Genomic DNA, 16083 nt, shown 5'->3' with positions numbered 1-16083 from the left:
TCTTTCCACATATCCATGGCTATTTTCTCTCTTAAGATTTCTCCTTCCTTGCATTTTTTTAGCTAAACTCAAGACCATTGATTCAAACTCCGCTTCTTCGCTAAAAAGCTCTCTATCGACCTCTACTATTAATCTTTCATCTGGATCAACACCCATGAGATAGTTATGGAGGATACAACATGCTAGTATAATATCAGATTGTGTGTCAACAAGGTAATGTGGCTCCGTCCACTAGCTATTATTGGAAACCTTTTCTTCAAAACACCAAATGCTCTTTCAATTGCATTTCTCAAGGACGAGTGTCGAAGGTTGAAAACCTCCTAAGCATTTTTTAGTTGATGAACACTATATTCTTTTAAATGGTAACAAGTGCTTCTATATGGGGTAAGAAATCCAGTTTTTAGCTGGCAAGAGGAGAAGATATTGTCTAAACAATCTGCAATAAGAAGATTTGTTTATTCAGCATTAATCATTTTGGAACAGAGAAAACATGTAGAAATCTGGATGAGTTTTTGCAACTTCATAACTTTTTAACTTTTACCTTTCCACATTTGGATCAAATCCAATGACATAATAAGTGATGAACACCCAAACACCAACTTCAACAAATGTGATGGGGATCTTGAGCACCCATGATGGAAGAGCATATGCCCATGTAGGATAGAAGAGTAGGTCTCTTTGCTTGTAAAATACGGGAAGTTTTGCAATTGCCATGGCAAGTTCTGCCATTCCATTAAACATGATCATGAAAACAGTGAAGAACAAAGCACCGGTGTAAATGCTTCCATCATCTGTTGAATTTTTGTGCATCTTAGTTCTTAGGAAGAGTGTCATTGCAATCACTACCATTACTGCAAGCTAAATACAGAAATAGAAATAGCATTAGCCAAATAATATTTACTTAAGAAGCATAGACAAATTATCTTTGTTATTAGTAATAGTCACTTAAGCTAATAAATTATTATCTAATCACCAATAATCACCTTGTGGAACAATCAATTTATCAAATCTCTCATTAATGCATTATCTAGGATTCTCGAGTTTGATGCAGATCCTTCCCAACCAGGTAAAACATATGTGAACTTCAAGTCAAAGGAACATACTGCTAAAACATTTTGTGTTGGATAGTACTTTCGCCCTCGATACCTTTGTACAACATCATTTGACACTTTTACGCGAAAATGTGACCCATCAATCGCCCCTATGCAATCCTATAAAGAAACAAAATTATTAGTTTATTTTGAAATATAAGTAATATTCTAATGATGTTTATTAGATAAGTAAGTTTACCTTAAAGTAGGGCCAAAATTTGGTATTGTCCTTGATTTCTTGAGGACACTTTAATCCATCAGGTTGCGTTAAGAAGACATCATCTAAAGATATTATAGCTCTAAGAACTTGATGAAAGTGATGACTAACAGTTTCACTAGAACACTTGAAATAAAATTTCATAGTTCTATTCCTTAAATTATGACCAACAATGTGAAGGAATTTGGCAACTTGTTCTTCTACATTACTATGTGCACTATTTCTAAGACGACTTGTTCCCCGAAAAATGTTCACTAGTCTTGCGAATGCATCCTTTCCCATTTGTAGTTGATTATAACAATCTTCATTATCCATTAGTGTAAGTCTTTCCATCAAAGCATGTCGTTCATAATCTCCTTCATTAGAGATTGATCTCTCCAAATAGTTGAGTGATGATGAACTGAAACAAGAATTGCTGCATATGCAGCATACATAGCTACACAAGTTGCATCCCATCTTCTAAGTCTTTGCCACTCTTCATTATAAGTCTACATGATAGCAAAGTAAGAGGAATGATTTAGTAAAGTCATTATTCAGTCCTGAAATGTGATAGTTAAATTAACTTAATCTAAGATTGATTATGACAATTTATGATAGTTAAATTAATGACATGTTACCACTTCTTGAAATAGTAAAACAAACCTTACTAGAGTTGAAATGTCTAGTTTAAAGCATGATAACAAAATGAAACTCTTTCTAAGTTCATGGGTAGAGTAGAGTATTAAGAAGAAGATGATGAATGAATGACGAAGAAGTGAACTTACCTGAAATCGTTCAGCTGCCAAAGGGTCACTCGGATTTTTATCAGGATGAACTTGCTTTGCCTGCACAAATAATAGCAAAAGTTTTGAGAAAGTATTATTCCTGCTTTGAGTGAAAGAAAAAGGAGTATGCATTGTTCTGTAAACCAAACAAGGCCATGGGGTAGCTTCTGCATTAGTATCATTTATAAAAACCTGCATTAATACTTTGAGATTATGTCTTTATCAGGCTCATTTACATCTGGTGATATAGGGTAGCTTGCATGTTAAGCATTATACTGGGAAATTCTGATGGGGGGTTGTGTTTTGGTGGTGGACTTGCAGGTTCCTTAATGGCAGCTAGTCCAATTCAAGTAAGGCCTTGATTTCCTGTAACTGCTTGTGGGCTTGTTAAATATATCTTTTATTGTGAATTATACTCCTAGTTCTCCTCAAAATTCAATGAAAGCTAGGCAACTAAAATTAAGAAAATGGGTCTCTAAGAAGCGCCAAGGAAACATCCTAGAATCAGTTTAAGCCAATTACAATTGAACTGATCTCTCTTGTGGGACTCATGTTGTGTTCTTTTTCTATGGTGCTTTAGAGAAACAGAATCATCAGGGGTAACCTAAAAGGACATGTATGCTGCTAAATATTCTTCAGTTGCTGCAAGTACTTCCGCCTGGTAATTTGAAAGCAGAAAGAGTCCCAACAACAACAGCAGAAGCAGCAGATGGGGACAAGAACTTCATGACTCTGGCATCTGCTGTCTTAGAACTAAGCTATCTGGATGATGCTACTTTTGCTGACCTTTATCAGTGATGGTTGAATTTGGAATTATCATTGCTATTTGTGGAATGTGGGTTTCATGCAGACAAAACCCCCGGACTTGCAGGTTACAACTTACGGTATCAGATTGCCTTAATACCTGAAATTGCAAGGTATTGGTAGGGTGGTGTTGCTGTTGAATAATTATTATTGGTATGGAACTTGGAACCATCTGTATCATAGCATATGGAATCACTAAATGTAATGAAAGAAGCTATTTTTGCTCTTGAACCTCATTTCCTTGGCTATTTCTGCCCTATCCCCTGTTTTATTTCTGCAATATATGATAACCCTCTTCCATGAGCAGATGACAAGCTTCACAGGTATTATAGTCTATATTATCAACTTAAGACACACCAAATCAGAATGTAAAACAATCACCTAACCTAACAATCTCTCTCTCTCTCTCTATTTTTAATCATACATTAGCAAACATCCAGAACACAACCGGTGCAGCAGATGATCTAAGATCACAAGCTAAAAGTTTTGTCTCAACAGTATCAGCTGAAGAAGAAAAAGCAGTGCGTTCTTTTACTTCTAGTTATCCTTATTTTGCGAGGTTCATGAAGAAGTTCAATATCAGTGGTTCATTTACTCTAGTGAGTAGTTTTCTAATCGTATCTTTGTTTTGTTTTAACTTGTATTTGTTCATGTCAGGTTTATTTGGTGTGCCCCGGTTGAGTGGAAAATGAAAGGAATAAAAACTTTGTCCTGAACTGTTGTTTGATCCCTATTAAAAAATGAAAGGAATAAAAAAAAGATGAAGGAACACAGATCTATGTTGTAGGCTGTCATGCTGGGGGTGGCCTTGCATCTATACAGATTGTAAGAGTACTTTTGGGCTGTTCTAAAGAATTTGGCATCATTAAGCCTATTTACTGGCTTACAATGATCCTGTCTCCTAGCCTTGTTGGATGCTGAAGCTGATAACATTTGGACTCACCTCTCTCTATTCCCTGCACTAGTTCTGGGGCATTTTCAACTTGGCCAGTTGAGGGATTTATTGGTTTGTTCTCCACTTGGCATGAATTGCACCAGGCTTGGAGATCTTACCTTTCTACAAACTGTTTATTAAGGACTGTAGGAAAAGTTTTCTAAATGGATTTGCAATAATGGATTTGAACCTGGAACCTCCCCCCTTCCCCACCCGAACCCCTTGCTACTGGGGTTTGCCCTTGAGGGCTAGGAAAATAGGAAAAGTTATATCACTTTTTTGGATTTTTACTATGTAGAAGGGTAATTCATGAAGTCATATTCCCTTTTTTCCAATTTTAAAATGGTTAACCATAATTTTTGCAGATCGAAAAAGTTAATCACAGACAGCAGGAAAACCAGATTGGTTTACCAAAATTGGAATTATATAAGATGGAAATTAATCTCAACATGACCATTTCTCCAAATTTTCCTGCAACCTGTATGAATTATGCTGCTGATATTGTTAACTTCTTACTTCAAATCAAAAGAGGAGATATAAAATTCAAATAAGAGAATTTATGGTATTTTTCTAGAATTCTTTCTTTTCCTATCACATAGGAACAACAGAGGCTACAGAATATTTGAATCACATTGATGGATAAACACAGAACTTTGCTCAACTTTTCAAAATCTTCGATACCATCAACAGACTCTATATAACAGACCTCCTTCAAACCACTGCCAATACAATTAATTTCTCAATCTCATTTTCCCTTGAACCAAACATAACCTTTCCCTGAACGAAGGTAAATATGCTACAATACAAAGCTCCAAACATAAAGGATCCTCTAACCCGTTACTTACACAACAAACACAAATAAAAACCCGAGCCTTTCAGGCAAAAAGAAGCTTAAGAGTTACAACACCCACATAGGCAGTCCAAGCCAAACACGGTTTTACCAAATCACCTGCAATCGGATTCACCTCTCTGAACATCCGGGCACAACCTACCAAGGCCCCAAACAGTCCCATACATACAACCATCCCCTCTTCTCCCACTCAAACAAATCACAATCCCCACTTCCCATTTGAAAACACAAGCCCAATTACAGCACATATGCAATAAACCTTCCAAAAATTGATGCCACCAACAATGATACAAAACAATAACCAAGCACTCAGAGGCAGCAACAACATACATATATGCAATACACAACTGTAGACCCATTCCCCCAAACAAATTATGAAAAAACCATCAGCCAGTAAACAATAGCAGAACATCAAGGGTAAAAATAAGATCAAATCTAGAAAGCAACAAAGTCAGGAAAGTTTATAAAAATTCTGGCGAAATTTAAGAAACGGGAAAGGCGAAAGCAACTTAAAAACCCAAACAGAGAACCCAAGAGAGAACGATTACCTTGGGTTCCGGGTTTTCACAGGATGAGGTGGATTGGAGTTCAATTCATACATGATCTAAAGACATGGATTCAAATACATTCACTAGATTTGAAGAATCCATTTTATCCATGAGAACTCGGGTGCCTGAAAATGGTAGGTTTTCGGCCTTGGAAGGTGGTCGGAGTGATTGTGGTGGCCGTTGAAAGGGTTGATGACGGTGAGAAGCCATAGCCACCGATGAAGAGGAAGTGAGAGGTGAAGCCTCGGTGAACAAGAGCCCGATAAAATTCCCCCCCCCCCCCCCCCCCCCCTTTTGCCCTTCCATTTTTCTCTTATTTTCCTCGTTATTTTTAAGGAAAATAATAGGGAAAATATTACAATATTTTCTTTAATACTTTCCTTTATGTTTTTTTCCATCATATTTTCCATGTCATCCAAACTAAAGAAAAACCATTTTCCTCTACATTTTTTTTCCTTTCCTTAGCATTTTCTGAGAACCAAACATAGCCATAGAGAAACTTTCTTGATTCTCAAAGCATTCAAGAAGCTAACTCGAACCTGAAATTCAAGTCGTACCTGTCCATTAACTGCTCTCTGGGAGGAGTTGGAACAGGGCCATGCTGAACTTGGTGTTAGGAAGTGTCTCAAATTCCTAATTAGTATAGATTCCTTTTTGTAAAGAATATTTATAGAGATATTTCCAACAATCTTCCTTATTCTATAAGGAAGTCTAATATTACAATAATATATCAACCTAGAAATATTCTATATAATATTCTTTACAAAAAGGAATATATACTAATTAGAAATTTGAGACACTTCCTAACAATCTCCACCTTGGACCAAATTCCATGAAGTTAATCTTCAATCTCTCCATGACACAAACCTTTTTGTATCATATCACCACGAAAGAGCAATCGACTCCACCTTCAGTGAAAATTCCTTTTGTTTTCATCTTGTGTGCTTTGTAATCTTTTGCTCTTCCAGAAATCTTCAACCCAAGCTCTGATACCAGTTGTTATGCCAGCGAAAGCTTTGATGCCAACAATGTTAGTTCAAGAACACAAAGATAAAACAATCACACATACAGTACACGAGGTTTTAACGTGGTTCGGCCAACCATGCCTACGTCCACAGATAAGAGATAATGATTCCACTATACAATAGAGAATATTACAGAAGACAGAACCAGATACAACTATTGGGTTCCCGAAACATCCCATGTTTCCCCACTCCTTGTATTCATACCTTACTACGAGCCATCTTGCTCCACCGGGTACCTCCCGTTCTTCCTCACATCTCTATCCACCTTGTATAGTCTCTACAGGCCCATCTCCATCTCATAACTTTTTCCCCTCATGACCTAGAATATTTATAGTGATATTTCCAACAACCTTCCTTATTCTATAAGGAAGTCTAATATTACAATAATATATCAACCTAGAAATATTCTATATAATATTCTTTACAAAAAGGAATCTATACTAATTAAGAATTTGGGACACTTCCTAACACTTGGTTCCCCAATCAAGTTGGCCACCTCAGTACTTCCTCAACCATGCTCTGAAGGCAATGATGTGGGCATCTGACTTTGTTGGCACAAGCCAATTGGAAGGGTTTAATCTTAAGCTCCTACAGGAAACACACGAGATTCAGGAAAAACAAACTGGTAATAGTATGCTTTCCAAGTCTACAGTGATTTCCAAGAAGACGTGTTAAGGCAAATTGTGAGTGTTTAGCTAGGTTGGCAATTCTGGATAAAATTCCTAAGTGTCCCCTGACTTGGCTTTCCAATTCCTCTTCGGATCACTTGACTTTGAAGGCTAAGACTTTGCTAAGAGGCCAAGGTATGTAGTCGAGTGTGTGGTGATTGAATGTGAATCAACTCGGTTTTTAATCTTTAAATGTGTTAGAAAGTTGGGAGAAATAGTTTTTGGTGCAAAACTTTTATTCCCCTGTTTCTGGATCGATCCAGATGCAAGGGTGGATCAATCTAACTAATTTTTTTTTAGATCAAATCTCATCCATTAGATTAAGGGCTTCTCTTTACTCTTTAAAAAGCAATCTTCTCTCATTTTTCTGGTGAGTGACTGCAGAAAACTTGGAGAGAGCAGCCACTTCATGTGTTCTTCATTTTCTCATCTTGTTTTCCTAATTTGGGGTTTTTGATTGCAAAGAAAATCCACTTCTCTCTTAATGTTTTCCAAACTAGTTTTTAATGGATTTTCTTGAGCAATAAATGGGTTGATTCATTCCTTCATTCATATCTTAATCTCTCATTCTATTTGGGTTTGTGCAAAAACCTAGTTTCTTCTTGTGTGGATTCAAGAAGAGGCCGAGATTGAGCTTGGTGCGGACTCCAAGTGTGCTCCGAAAGAAGAAGGTGAGAAGCTGAAAGTGAAGGTACTAGTCAAGTAGTCTGATAATGATTAGTTGGCTTGAGATAGGTAAAACCTTGTACTTAGTTTTTATTCTTCATAGTGGAGTTTTTCAATCGGTGGTAGGTCCGTGGTTTTTGATCTCTTCAGAGGTTTTCCACGTTAAAAATCCGGTGTTCATTGTCTCTTTCTCTCACTCTACACTTTGATTTATTTTCTGTTTTTGATATCATTGATTATTTGGGCATACATGTTGAATGAAAAAAAAAATATGAGGTGATATAAGTGTGATGATCCATGGAATATCTTTAATAATTTCTGTTCATTTTTGTTTAATGATGTCATGGAGTCAATTGATAAGAGTTGAGGAGATGATTGTTCTTTTGATTTATTTTTAGGAGTGTTGAAGCATTTACATGTGTTTTGCATTTATAAATTGTTGGGAAAGTGTTGATGCATACATTATTGCTTGTGGATGTTATGCTCTGTTGAAAAGTTGTTGGAAGAAAAGTTTCTTGACATTAAGATAGTTTAAGGTTATGTAATCTTTGTTAGAAGAATTTTTAAATTGTTCTACAACACCTATTCACCCACCCACCCCTCTAGGTGTAGTCCATTATTGTGATTCACATTTTCACAAATAAAACTAGGGATATTAATTACAATTCTGGAAAAGGTGTTGCATGATTCCAGTTTCCTTCCCTCTAACTTCCCAGCAATCAAACAAGGCATCAGGCTCCATTTGTTTTCTAGGAAGCTATGATGCCATAAAGCTTATCATGTTACCTAGACAGAAAATAACTATACAACAACAGACAGGAGTTACCTCTACATGGGGAAGATATAAATCTGAATCTAGAATAAGGTTTTGCCTCATATGAAGCATTCATCGTGGAACAATACGATCAGTCCACAATCCAAAGTTTCTTGGAGAAGTCCATATCAATCTGCTATTTCCTGGACTTACTGGAACACAGATGAGAAACAAAAGTGCTCTTTTTGGAGACACATGAGACAACGGTTCCTGAGCCAAACAAGTTAAAAGCAAATATTATTCAAATAAAGAGCAATTAAAGACAAACAGCGTAATTACTAACTAACTAATATGATCAACCTAATGGTTACCTCTTTGGTAAGGCCTGATGACACAGATTCATTACTTTGATATGCCAGAAAATCCAAACAAGTATACTACAAACAGGGTGGAATAAATTTGCTCCTGGCAAGCTACCTCTCTGCATCAAAACCATCTATGGCCAATCTCTTCATGCTGATCTCAACTGGTGTCCCCCCTTCTCTATCTGCCTTGGGTGTGAAAGAAATTATGTGTGAGATAAATGAATCTCTCAATACCAAGCATCACAGTACAATACCTAAAACTAGGCCTAGTTAGATCTGCTTATGTCTTTTGCTTGTGGAATTTGCATTATCCCGTAATGTGCATTTGCAACATGAGTCGGGTCCATGACATTTTCCATCAGAATCTCGTACCTGAATGACACTTTAAGATAATTAGTTCATGAAGTATAGGAGTGTTCGGCTAGATAACTGAGTCACTTATGCTTAATAAAGATTCTTTCACATTTCATGACTTCTGCAGGCATTAGAAGGCTTTCTACACCCCCCAACTCTTTTCTCCTCACGCTGAATAAGTTAAAAACTGAATATTTCTGTTTGGAAAAAGAGGATTATAGAATTTGTGGATAGCTGTATCTCTACATACCCGAATGGAAAATCTCTAGCTCCCATCGACTTGGTATATGATAGGTCATCCAATTCTGGGATGTAAGGAGGCCTTTTCTTCATAAGAATATCTTTGAATTGAGGATCGGTGTTTGGCCAAAACCAGACAATTCCATTCTGCACAGCACTTGGATAAACAGCTGCACGTGCTTTCTTGAATGTGTGAACCTGCTTACTTTGTCAAAAGCTACAATAAGAACTACATGCTGTTCATGTTTTACAAATTCAAAAGAAAAATCTAATTCATTCTATTCGTTCAAACACACTCAAGCATATAGATTCAGATTTTTTGAGGGATTGGATTTGAATCCAGATCAGTATCTTGGAATTGGGAGAGCTACTGGATGTATGCCAGAATTATAACTACTCAAGATGCCAGATTTATTTTTACCGGAGGACCATCTAGGGGTGCCTGCCATTAAAACACCAGCCATGGTAGACACACTGCAACCGGCCCCACTGATCAATCCTCCCTTCAGACCATGGAGCCAACCTATGAGCACAAGCATCATCAAACACCTTCCATTCACTTTCATTTCTATCCCACCACACAACCACATCAAGAACCATTACCCTCTTGGCATGCGGCTTTCTCTTGTCAAGATCACAGACTGGGGCAACCGGATGCCACTGTGAAAACTAGTCAAATTTCTCTTCTCCATGGTGAGATGGTCTAGGCGACTCCATGGATTTGCTTGAACAAGCGGAAAATCTGGCTGTGCAAGGCTTTGTTTTTGAAAATTTTCCACAGATTGATGAAAAAGAATAATTGCGTAATGGATTAAAGGGAAGATGCAACAAGGGTTTGTCATATGACCTCGAAGGAAATCTAGTTGTGAGCACTGACAAATGAAATGAAGGAAAAGAGGGAGCTCTAAGAGCTTCCATGGCTAACTCCTTTACCGCTGTTTCTGCAATCACACTCAAAATTCCAAATGATCATATTACCACAGAGTGGGGGTACAATAACAACATTTTCTAGACCACAGAGTATTTGAAAATTAATCCTGGTCATTATAAATAAAAAATTGAGATTTTGAGGATTAAGATTTTGAATGCATAATACAGGGGACAACAGTAATTTTCAATCTCTTCCACAAAGTTGAGATGTCAAGATCTACTCAACTGCCTCCACAAGACAGAAAAACATAGGGCACCCTTCCAAAAAATGTAAACCAACAGTGCAAACATAAAAGTGAGTCACAAATTCTGACCTTTGCATTGTCTATTTTTTAACATCAGACACATTGATTGGTGTCAAGTGGAGGCTAATAATTAGAAATTTCTAGCTATTTGAAGTCTTTGAGGATGAATCATGGCATTTGCCTGCTGGGGGTTCAGGATCTTTGCAATGGTTTTAGTAAGGTTTTGGTTAGTATTTGCATTCCACCATCAGAACAGCACCCACATTTGAAGGAGGTCCCAGTGAGAGTGAGACTCACCTTAAAGTGTCACCTCAGCCCTGGCAGAACACCCAAGACACATAATATACCTTGCCATCCTTTCTTGTCCGCATGTATACTGTGACTCAAGGCTCTACATGTTGAATGAGTTCATTGTTGCCATCTAACACAAAGACATTTTTTTTAGACTCAGCTTAAATTATTGGCCTCATCAATCTACCTGAAAACTTAAGCTTGTTGAGTATGCGAGTAATAAAACATTGACATGCTATAAGATTTCAGAAATCAAAGTCTTATTGACAGTGAAAAGAAAAGATACAGACAGGCTCATCACCAGTATCCAAGGTAAAAGTCATAAAACATTTTCATTTAAATGTCAAGGTTGCTTACACATTTGATAAGATTCACACATTGCTGGGGTTAACCCCCAGCCATTCCTCTGCATTGCAGTTAAATGACGGAGCATGGAGCTGATACAATAAGAACTCATGCTTCCAAATCAAATTTGGCATTCTTCTAGGAAACTTCCACAATCTCGGTTAAGACTCTTTCATCCATCTGGCTCTCCTGTCTGAAAGGAAAAGCTGATGGAGGCCTATCTACTGAAAGTGTCCCTTCTAATACCTTAACTGCCTCCCCGATGGAAGGTCGTAAGAACGTTTGATTTTGCATACACTGCAAAGCTATCCTCGCCACTGTTTTCGCTCCTTCCCTCTCCTCACTGCCCTTCAGTTTTTGTTCTTGATTCATCTTGCCAATTAAGTGGCGCAGGTTGTCCCCATGAACATCTCTCTGGCATGTTACAGTTTGCAGCAGCTTTACTCCAAACATGTAAATATCTCTCTCTGAGGGAGACTCTGAAGAAGAAGCTGGCTCCTCCTAGAGTAAGCTCTGACGTCCAAAATCCGTCAACTTAGGGACTAACTTCTCATCAAGCAATCATTCTTGTATTCATCTTGCAGTTTACCAAATCCACCATTTTCTTGCACCCAAAACATCCTGAATCCATCCCATGAGAGCCACAAACAGGTGCAGTAGAGCTGTACAAACCACAAGAACCAAACACACTGCACTGGTTCTCAACTGCCTGCCACCCTACTCACAATGCCTGCATCATCCCACGAGAAAATTCTCAAGTTCCCATCAGAATAAATCCTAAGATGCCTCCAAACCAGAGAAGGGTCTTCAAAATCCTTACTTGACTGTCACAAGGATTCAAAGAGCATAGTTTCTCTTCTTTACTTCTCCTTCCTTCTATCTTTATTTTCAGTGTTATACTGTTATGCAATCATTTTGATGGTAGAAACATGAAGATACTTGAAATGAGTTCAGCCATATCGATGCATACCCACATGGAATATATCTGTTACCCTTTAACCTGGTATATGATGGGCCATCCAATTCTGGAATGTAGGGAGGCTTGTTCTTCAAAAGAATGTCTTTGTATTAAAGATCAGTTTTAGGCCAAAACCACACAATGTCATTCTGCACGGTACTTGGATAAACAGCTACACATGCTTCTTAAATGTGTGAATATGCATATTATAATCAAGTCTGAAAAGAATAGAGAATCTTGAAAGGGGAAAAGAGGAAAGAGCCATACTCAGCAACCATGGAAAAGAGGAAGAGCAAGAATCTATGACCAACAAAAAAAAAGGTCGATTTTTGGCGAGTGATTAACAGAGGACCATTTGGTGGAGCGTGTGGAATGAATTTAAGGTTATCTGGGCCATTGATCAAACCATGGTACACATACTGCAACCTGGGCCACTGATCAATCCACCCTTTGGATAGTGGAGCCAGCATATGAGGACGCATATCATCAAACACCACACCTTCCACGCATTTTCATTCCTTTCCACCAGTCCACCATGTTGAGGCCTCGTATTCCCAATGATCCACGTAGTTGCCAAATGGATGGACGTACGATCTCAACTGTGATTCCTGATTCAGCTGCTCCTGCAAAAGGCGTCCGGACAGGGTGTCCGGACACACTCTCCGATGATTTTGTCAGCCATGGAAAGAGAGATAAAAGCAATTGGCACAGTTGGCCTTTTACTAGGTATTGAAAGGCTTACCTTCTTCTTTGCTCGAAGGTTTGTATATATAGTTCTTTGGAAATTCTCTCTCCTCCATAAATGATGGAAGGCTTTTTGGTTTACCATGATGCCACTAGGTGGTGGCAGGGACATCCTCATCCTACGAATGGCTGTCAGAGATCGTGGGAAGTGACTTGCTGTCACTTCTGTCTTTTCACTCTGGCAGGTATTGGAATATGGATTGTGACAGGGTGTCAGAATGACGTGGTGAGTCATGTTTGGTTTGATCGGTGATCCGGATGGACATATCCGGATAGAATATGAAAGGTCGCCGGATGAGTAATGGCGGTGGTCCGGATAGGAGGTTTTGCGAGTCCCGCGTGCTCTTATTTCAGAAGGTCCGGATAGGAGAGCGCCCACGTGTACTCTCGAGGAAATCCGGATGTGGATACTCCGAATAGGATCGCATGCCACGTATCGTCAGGGGCGTGTGCCACGTGTCATCAGGGATGGGTCCCTACAATGCCCCCTTTTTAACCTGTCGAGTTTGCCCTAACAAAATGGACGGGTTAAAAAGAATGATTTGTTTTTCTTGAAACCGAAGTTGCTTTTTGTGCTCATTGGACCACGTGGCAAGCGGGGGCGAAGAGACAGGAGAGCATTTATGGCGAGCTGCCGTCTCTGGGTATTCCTTAGGCAATGTGTCGTTTTAATGATAACGTTTGGAATACCGAGGGGCTGTCTCCTACAAATAGCAGCCTGTGGCCTCCTATTGTATTTTCCTTACTGCATTTTCTCTGTTATTGCTTCATCTGCCTACTGCGTATCTTTGCTTGTGAGTGCTCTGGCATTATTTCAGGTCGTGACGGTGACTGCATTTGCGTTTTTCGACCCTACCTTCCAGTTTACATTTGGTACGTATGCTTATTCTGGTTTCTCTCCTTCTTGTATCCTCTTTTCTTGGTTTGTTTTCGATTTGCTTGGAAATGCTGTTTGGGCGACTGACTGTTGGTGTTAGCTTCTAGGGTTTTCTTTCTGCGTTTTGGGTATGTTTGGGGTTTCTGTTGCCCCTGCGCTTTTGGTGGGTATTGAATTTTTTGTGGGGTAGGGTTTGAGGTTTTGTTTGACTTGTTGGATTTCTTCCATGCAGATTCTACTTCATCTTTAGGCTACAAAATGTCTGCCAACAAGGAAGTTACCTCACCTCGCCCGTCTGGTGACGCTCGTGCTGAGAAATCGGTGGAAAAGTTAAATGTTAAGGAGTTCTGCGAGCGGTTTTGTATTCCAAATGGTGTATCTGTGGAGCTCTTTGATGGAGAGGGCGTGTTGCCTGAGAAACCAGAAGATAACGCGATCTTCTTTACCAAGGAGCAGTTCAATGCTGGGCTCCGGTTCCCCCTCCCGTCTCTAGTTAAGGAATTTCTGCATTTCACCCAGATTCCACCGGTGTATATACATCCCAACATGATTCGGGTGCTGATGGGGTGCAGCATCCTGAGTATGTTGTTTAATTTGGACCTCTCGCTACTGGAGGTTCTTTTTATCTATTCGATCAAGAAGGTGAAGAATGACATCTTTAGCTTCGTCGCCAGCCTTCCATCTCTGCAATTGGTGACCAACCTGCCGGATTCGACTAAAAGGGCCGCCAAGGGGCAGGTGCTGGTCAAGGGCGTGTGGGCAGGTTTGGCGGAGCATCCGGATAGGCCCTTTGTCCCCAACCAGTCGCTAAAGGTTCCAGGTATAACTAGGCTACGTCCTGTCTTTGCATGGTTTGTAAGTCAGCATTGTTTAGGTGGCTGACATATTTTTCTTGCTTGGGTGCAGGCTAGAATAAAAGGGGAAAACTGGTGAACTGGGTGGAGAAGGCCTCGTTCGACCGTTGAACAGGCTTTTCGAGATTACGTCGGCCGAGCGGAGTTGGCGAGCTGCTTCTTTCTGCGCAGAACCTCCGCTTGGTCGTCCAGGAGCCTCAGGCATACGTGCTGAACATACTCCAAGGCGGCTGCCTGAGAAGTGGTAGTTGGGGAGCATTTCATCCTTGAAGACCTTCCCTTCTACGACGGGGGCGCGGAAGGCAGATGCCCAGACACGCAAGGCCCGTCTCAACAAGCGGGAGATGAAAAGACAAGAAGGGCTCCTGTGGAAGGCTCCGGGTGGGAAACGGTTCGCGTCCTCTCCACCTGCTGGTGCTCCAGCGAAAAAAAAGAAGAAGCTGGGTAAGAAGAATAAGGGAAAGGCAGTGAAAATCCCAACTCCTCCGAAGGAGTTTGTACCGCCTCCCATTGGCTATGAAAAGGAAGTAACAATACAAGAGCCGGAAAATCCCCTCCCGCCTTCTGTCTCAAGCGGTTTTGAATTTATTAGGGGCCTAAATCTTTCGGGGCCTCAGTGGCGTCGGACGTTCGGATGGCTCTTCTGACTGAGGAAGCGCCTTCAATAAATCAACCCGGCTCCCCTCATCCGGATGTGGCTGCGGCCGGGCCTCTAGCGCTGCGACCTTGCCTCCTGCGACACCCCCAACAGGAGAAATAGGGCGGACAACCAGGGGTTGCCTTCTCATGGGCCAAGCCCTCGTGCCTTTGTACCTGTGAGGGGGCCAACCAGGGAAGGTCGCGTCCGGTACGCGACTTGAAATCTGGCCTCGCTAGGCGGCTTTGAGGGTCGGTTTTTAGAAAGCATCGAGGTCAGCTGCTCATCATCCAGGAGGGTCACCCGGAAGGCAATGAGGCGGAGATGGCGGAAGAAAACCCAACCACCCCAGTGTTGGTGCCGGATGAGGTTCCATCCAGAGAGACCCAGCCGGCTGAGAATGCTGAAGGCCGTGGTCCCGGAGGAGGAATCACTTTCCAATGCCTCCTTGGGAGGAGTCTTTTTTATGATGCACTTTCAACTCTGCTAGCCCTTTTAGCTATGCGGAGATGGAAGAGAAGCTAAAACGGATCTCTTCTGGTTCTGACGTTGGAGTGCCTTCAGCCAAGATGTTCGAGACAGTGGAGATGGTATAATTTGTGTCTTGATTCTTTTATATTGATGCGTTTGATACATGGTTTGTAACTTTGCCTTTCTTTGCTTGAGTGTTCTCCTGCAGCTGGTGAGTGGCCTTCGCGGTATGGCTCGTCAACGCGACCTTCTTTGACCTGCTTGGAGACTGCTGATTACAAAATCCTTCGTGTCTCAGCGGAAAAATGATGAAGAGAGGTTGCGTTTGAGAGTGGAGCAGGCTTGAAGCTAGTTCATCTACTGCTCGAGAGGAGAACGAGGTTCTTCGAGAGGAGCTTGCTGAGGCGAAGAGCCGGGAGGATTTTATGGAAGTCCGCCTTTTTGAAGCGGA

The 16083-nt window shown here is 40.4% G+C and overlaps 1 protein-coding gene and 1 long non-coding RNA gene across 2 annotated transcripts; both read right to left on the bottom strand.

The window, feature by feature from the left end:
* Positions 1-375: 375 nt before the first annotated feature.
* Positions 376-1154, bottom strand: LOC117917111 (pleiotropic drug resistance protein 1-like). Its single transcript, XM_034833335.1, has 3 exons — positions 984-1154; positions 542-858; positions 376-436 (listed from the first exon to the last, which is right to left on the bottom strand). The coding sequence occupies exons 2-3, from the start codon at positions 847-849 to the stop codon at positions 376-378; spliced, it is 369 nt and encodes a 122-aa protein (XP_034689226.1). The 5' UTR covers positions 850-858; positions 984-1154.
* Positions 1155-6716: 5562 nt separating this feature from the next.
* LOC117915642 lies at positions 6717-12579 on the bottom strand. The gene is made up of 5 exons (XR_004651429.1): positions 11104-12579; positions 9291-10876; positions 8693-9058; positions 8394-8591; positions 6717-6821 (listed from the first exon to the last, which is right to left on the bottom strand). It is a non-coding gene; the product is annotated as an uncharacterized LOC117915642 (long non-coding RNA).
* Between the last annotated feature and the right edge of the window lie 3504 nt (positions 12580-16083).

Source organism: Vitis riparia, chromosome 6 (genome assembly GCF_004353265.1).
Source record: "Vitis riparia cultivar Riparia Gloire de Montpellier isolate 1030 chromosome 6, EGFV_Vit.rip_1.0, whole genome shotgun sequence".
In the NCBI taxonomy this organism is placed as follows: Eukaryota; Viridiplantae; Streptophyta; class Magnoliopsida; order Vitales; family Vitaceae; genus Vitis; species Vitis riparia.
This window is presented reverse-complemented; position numbering and strand designations above follow the sequence as displayed.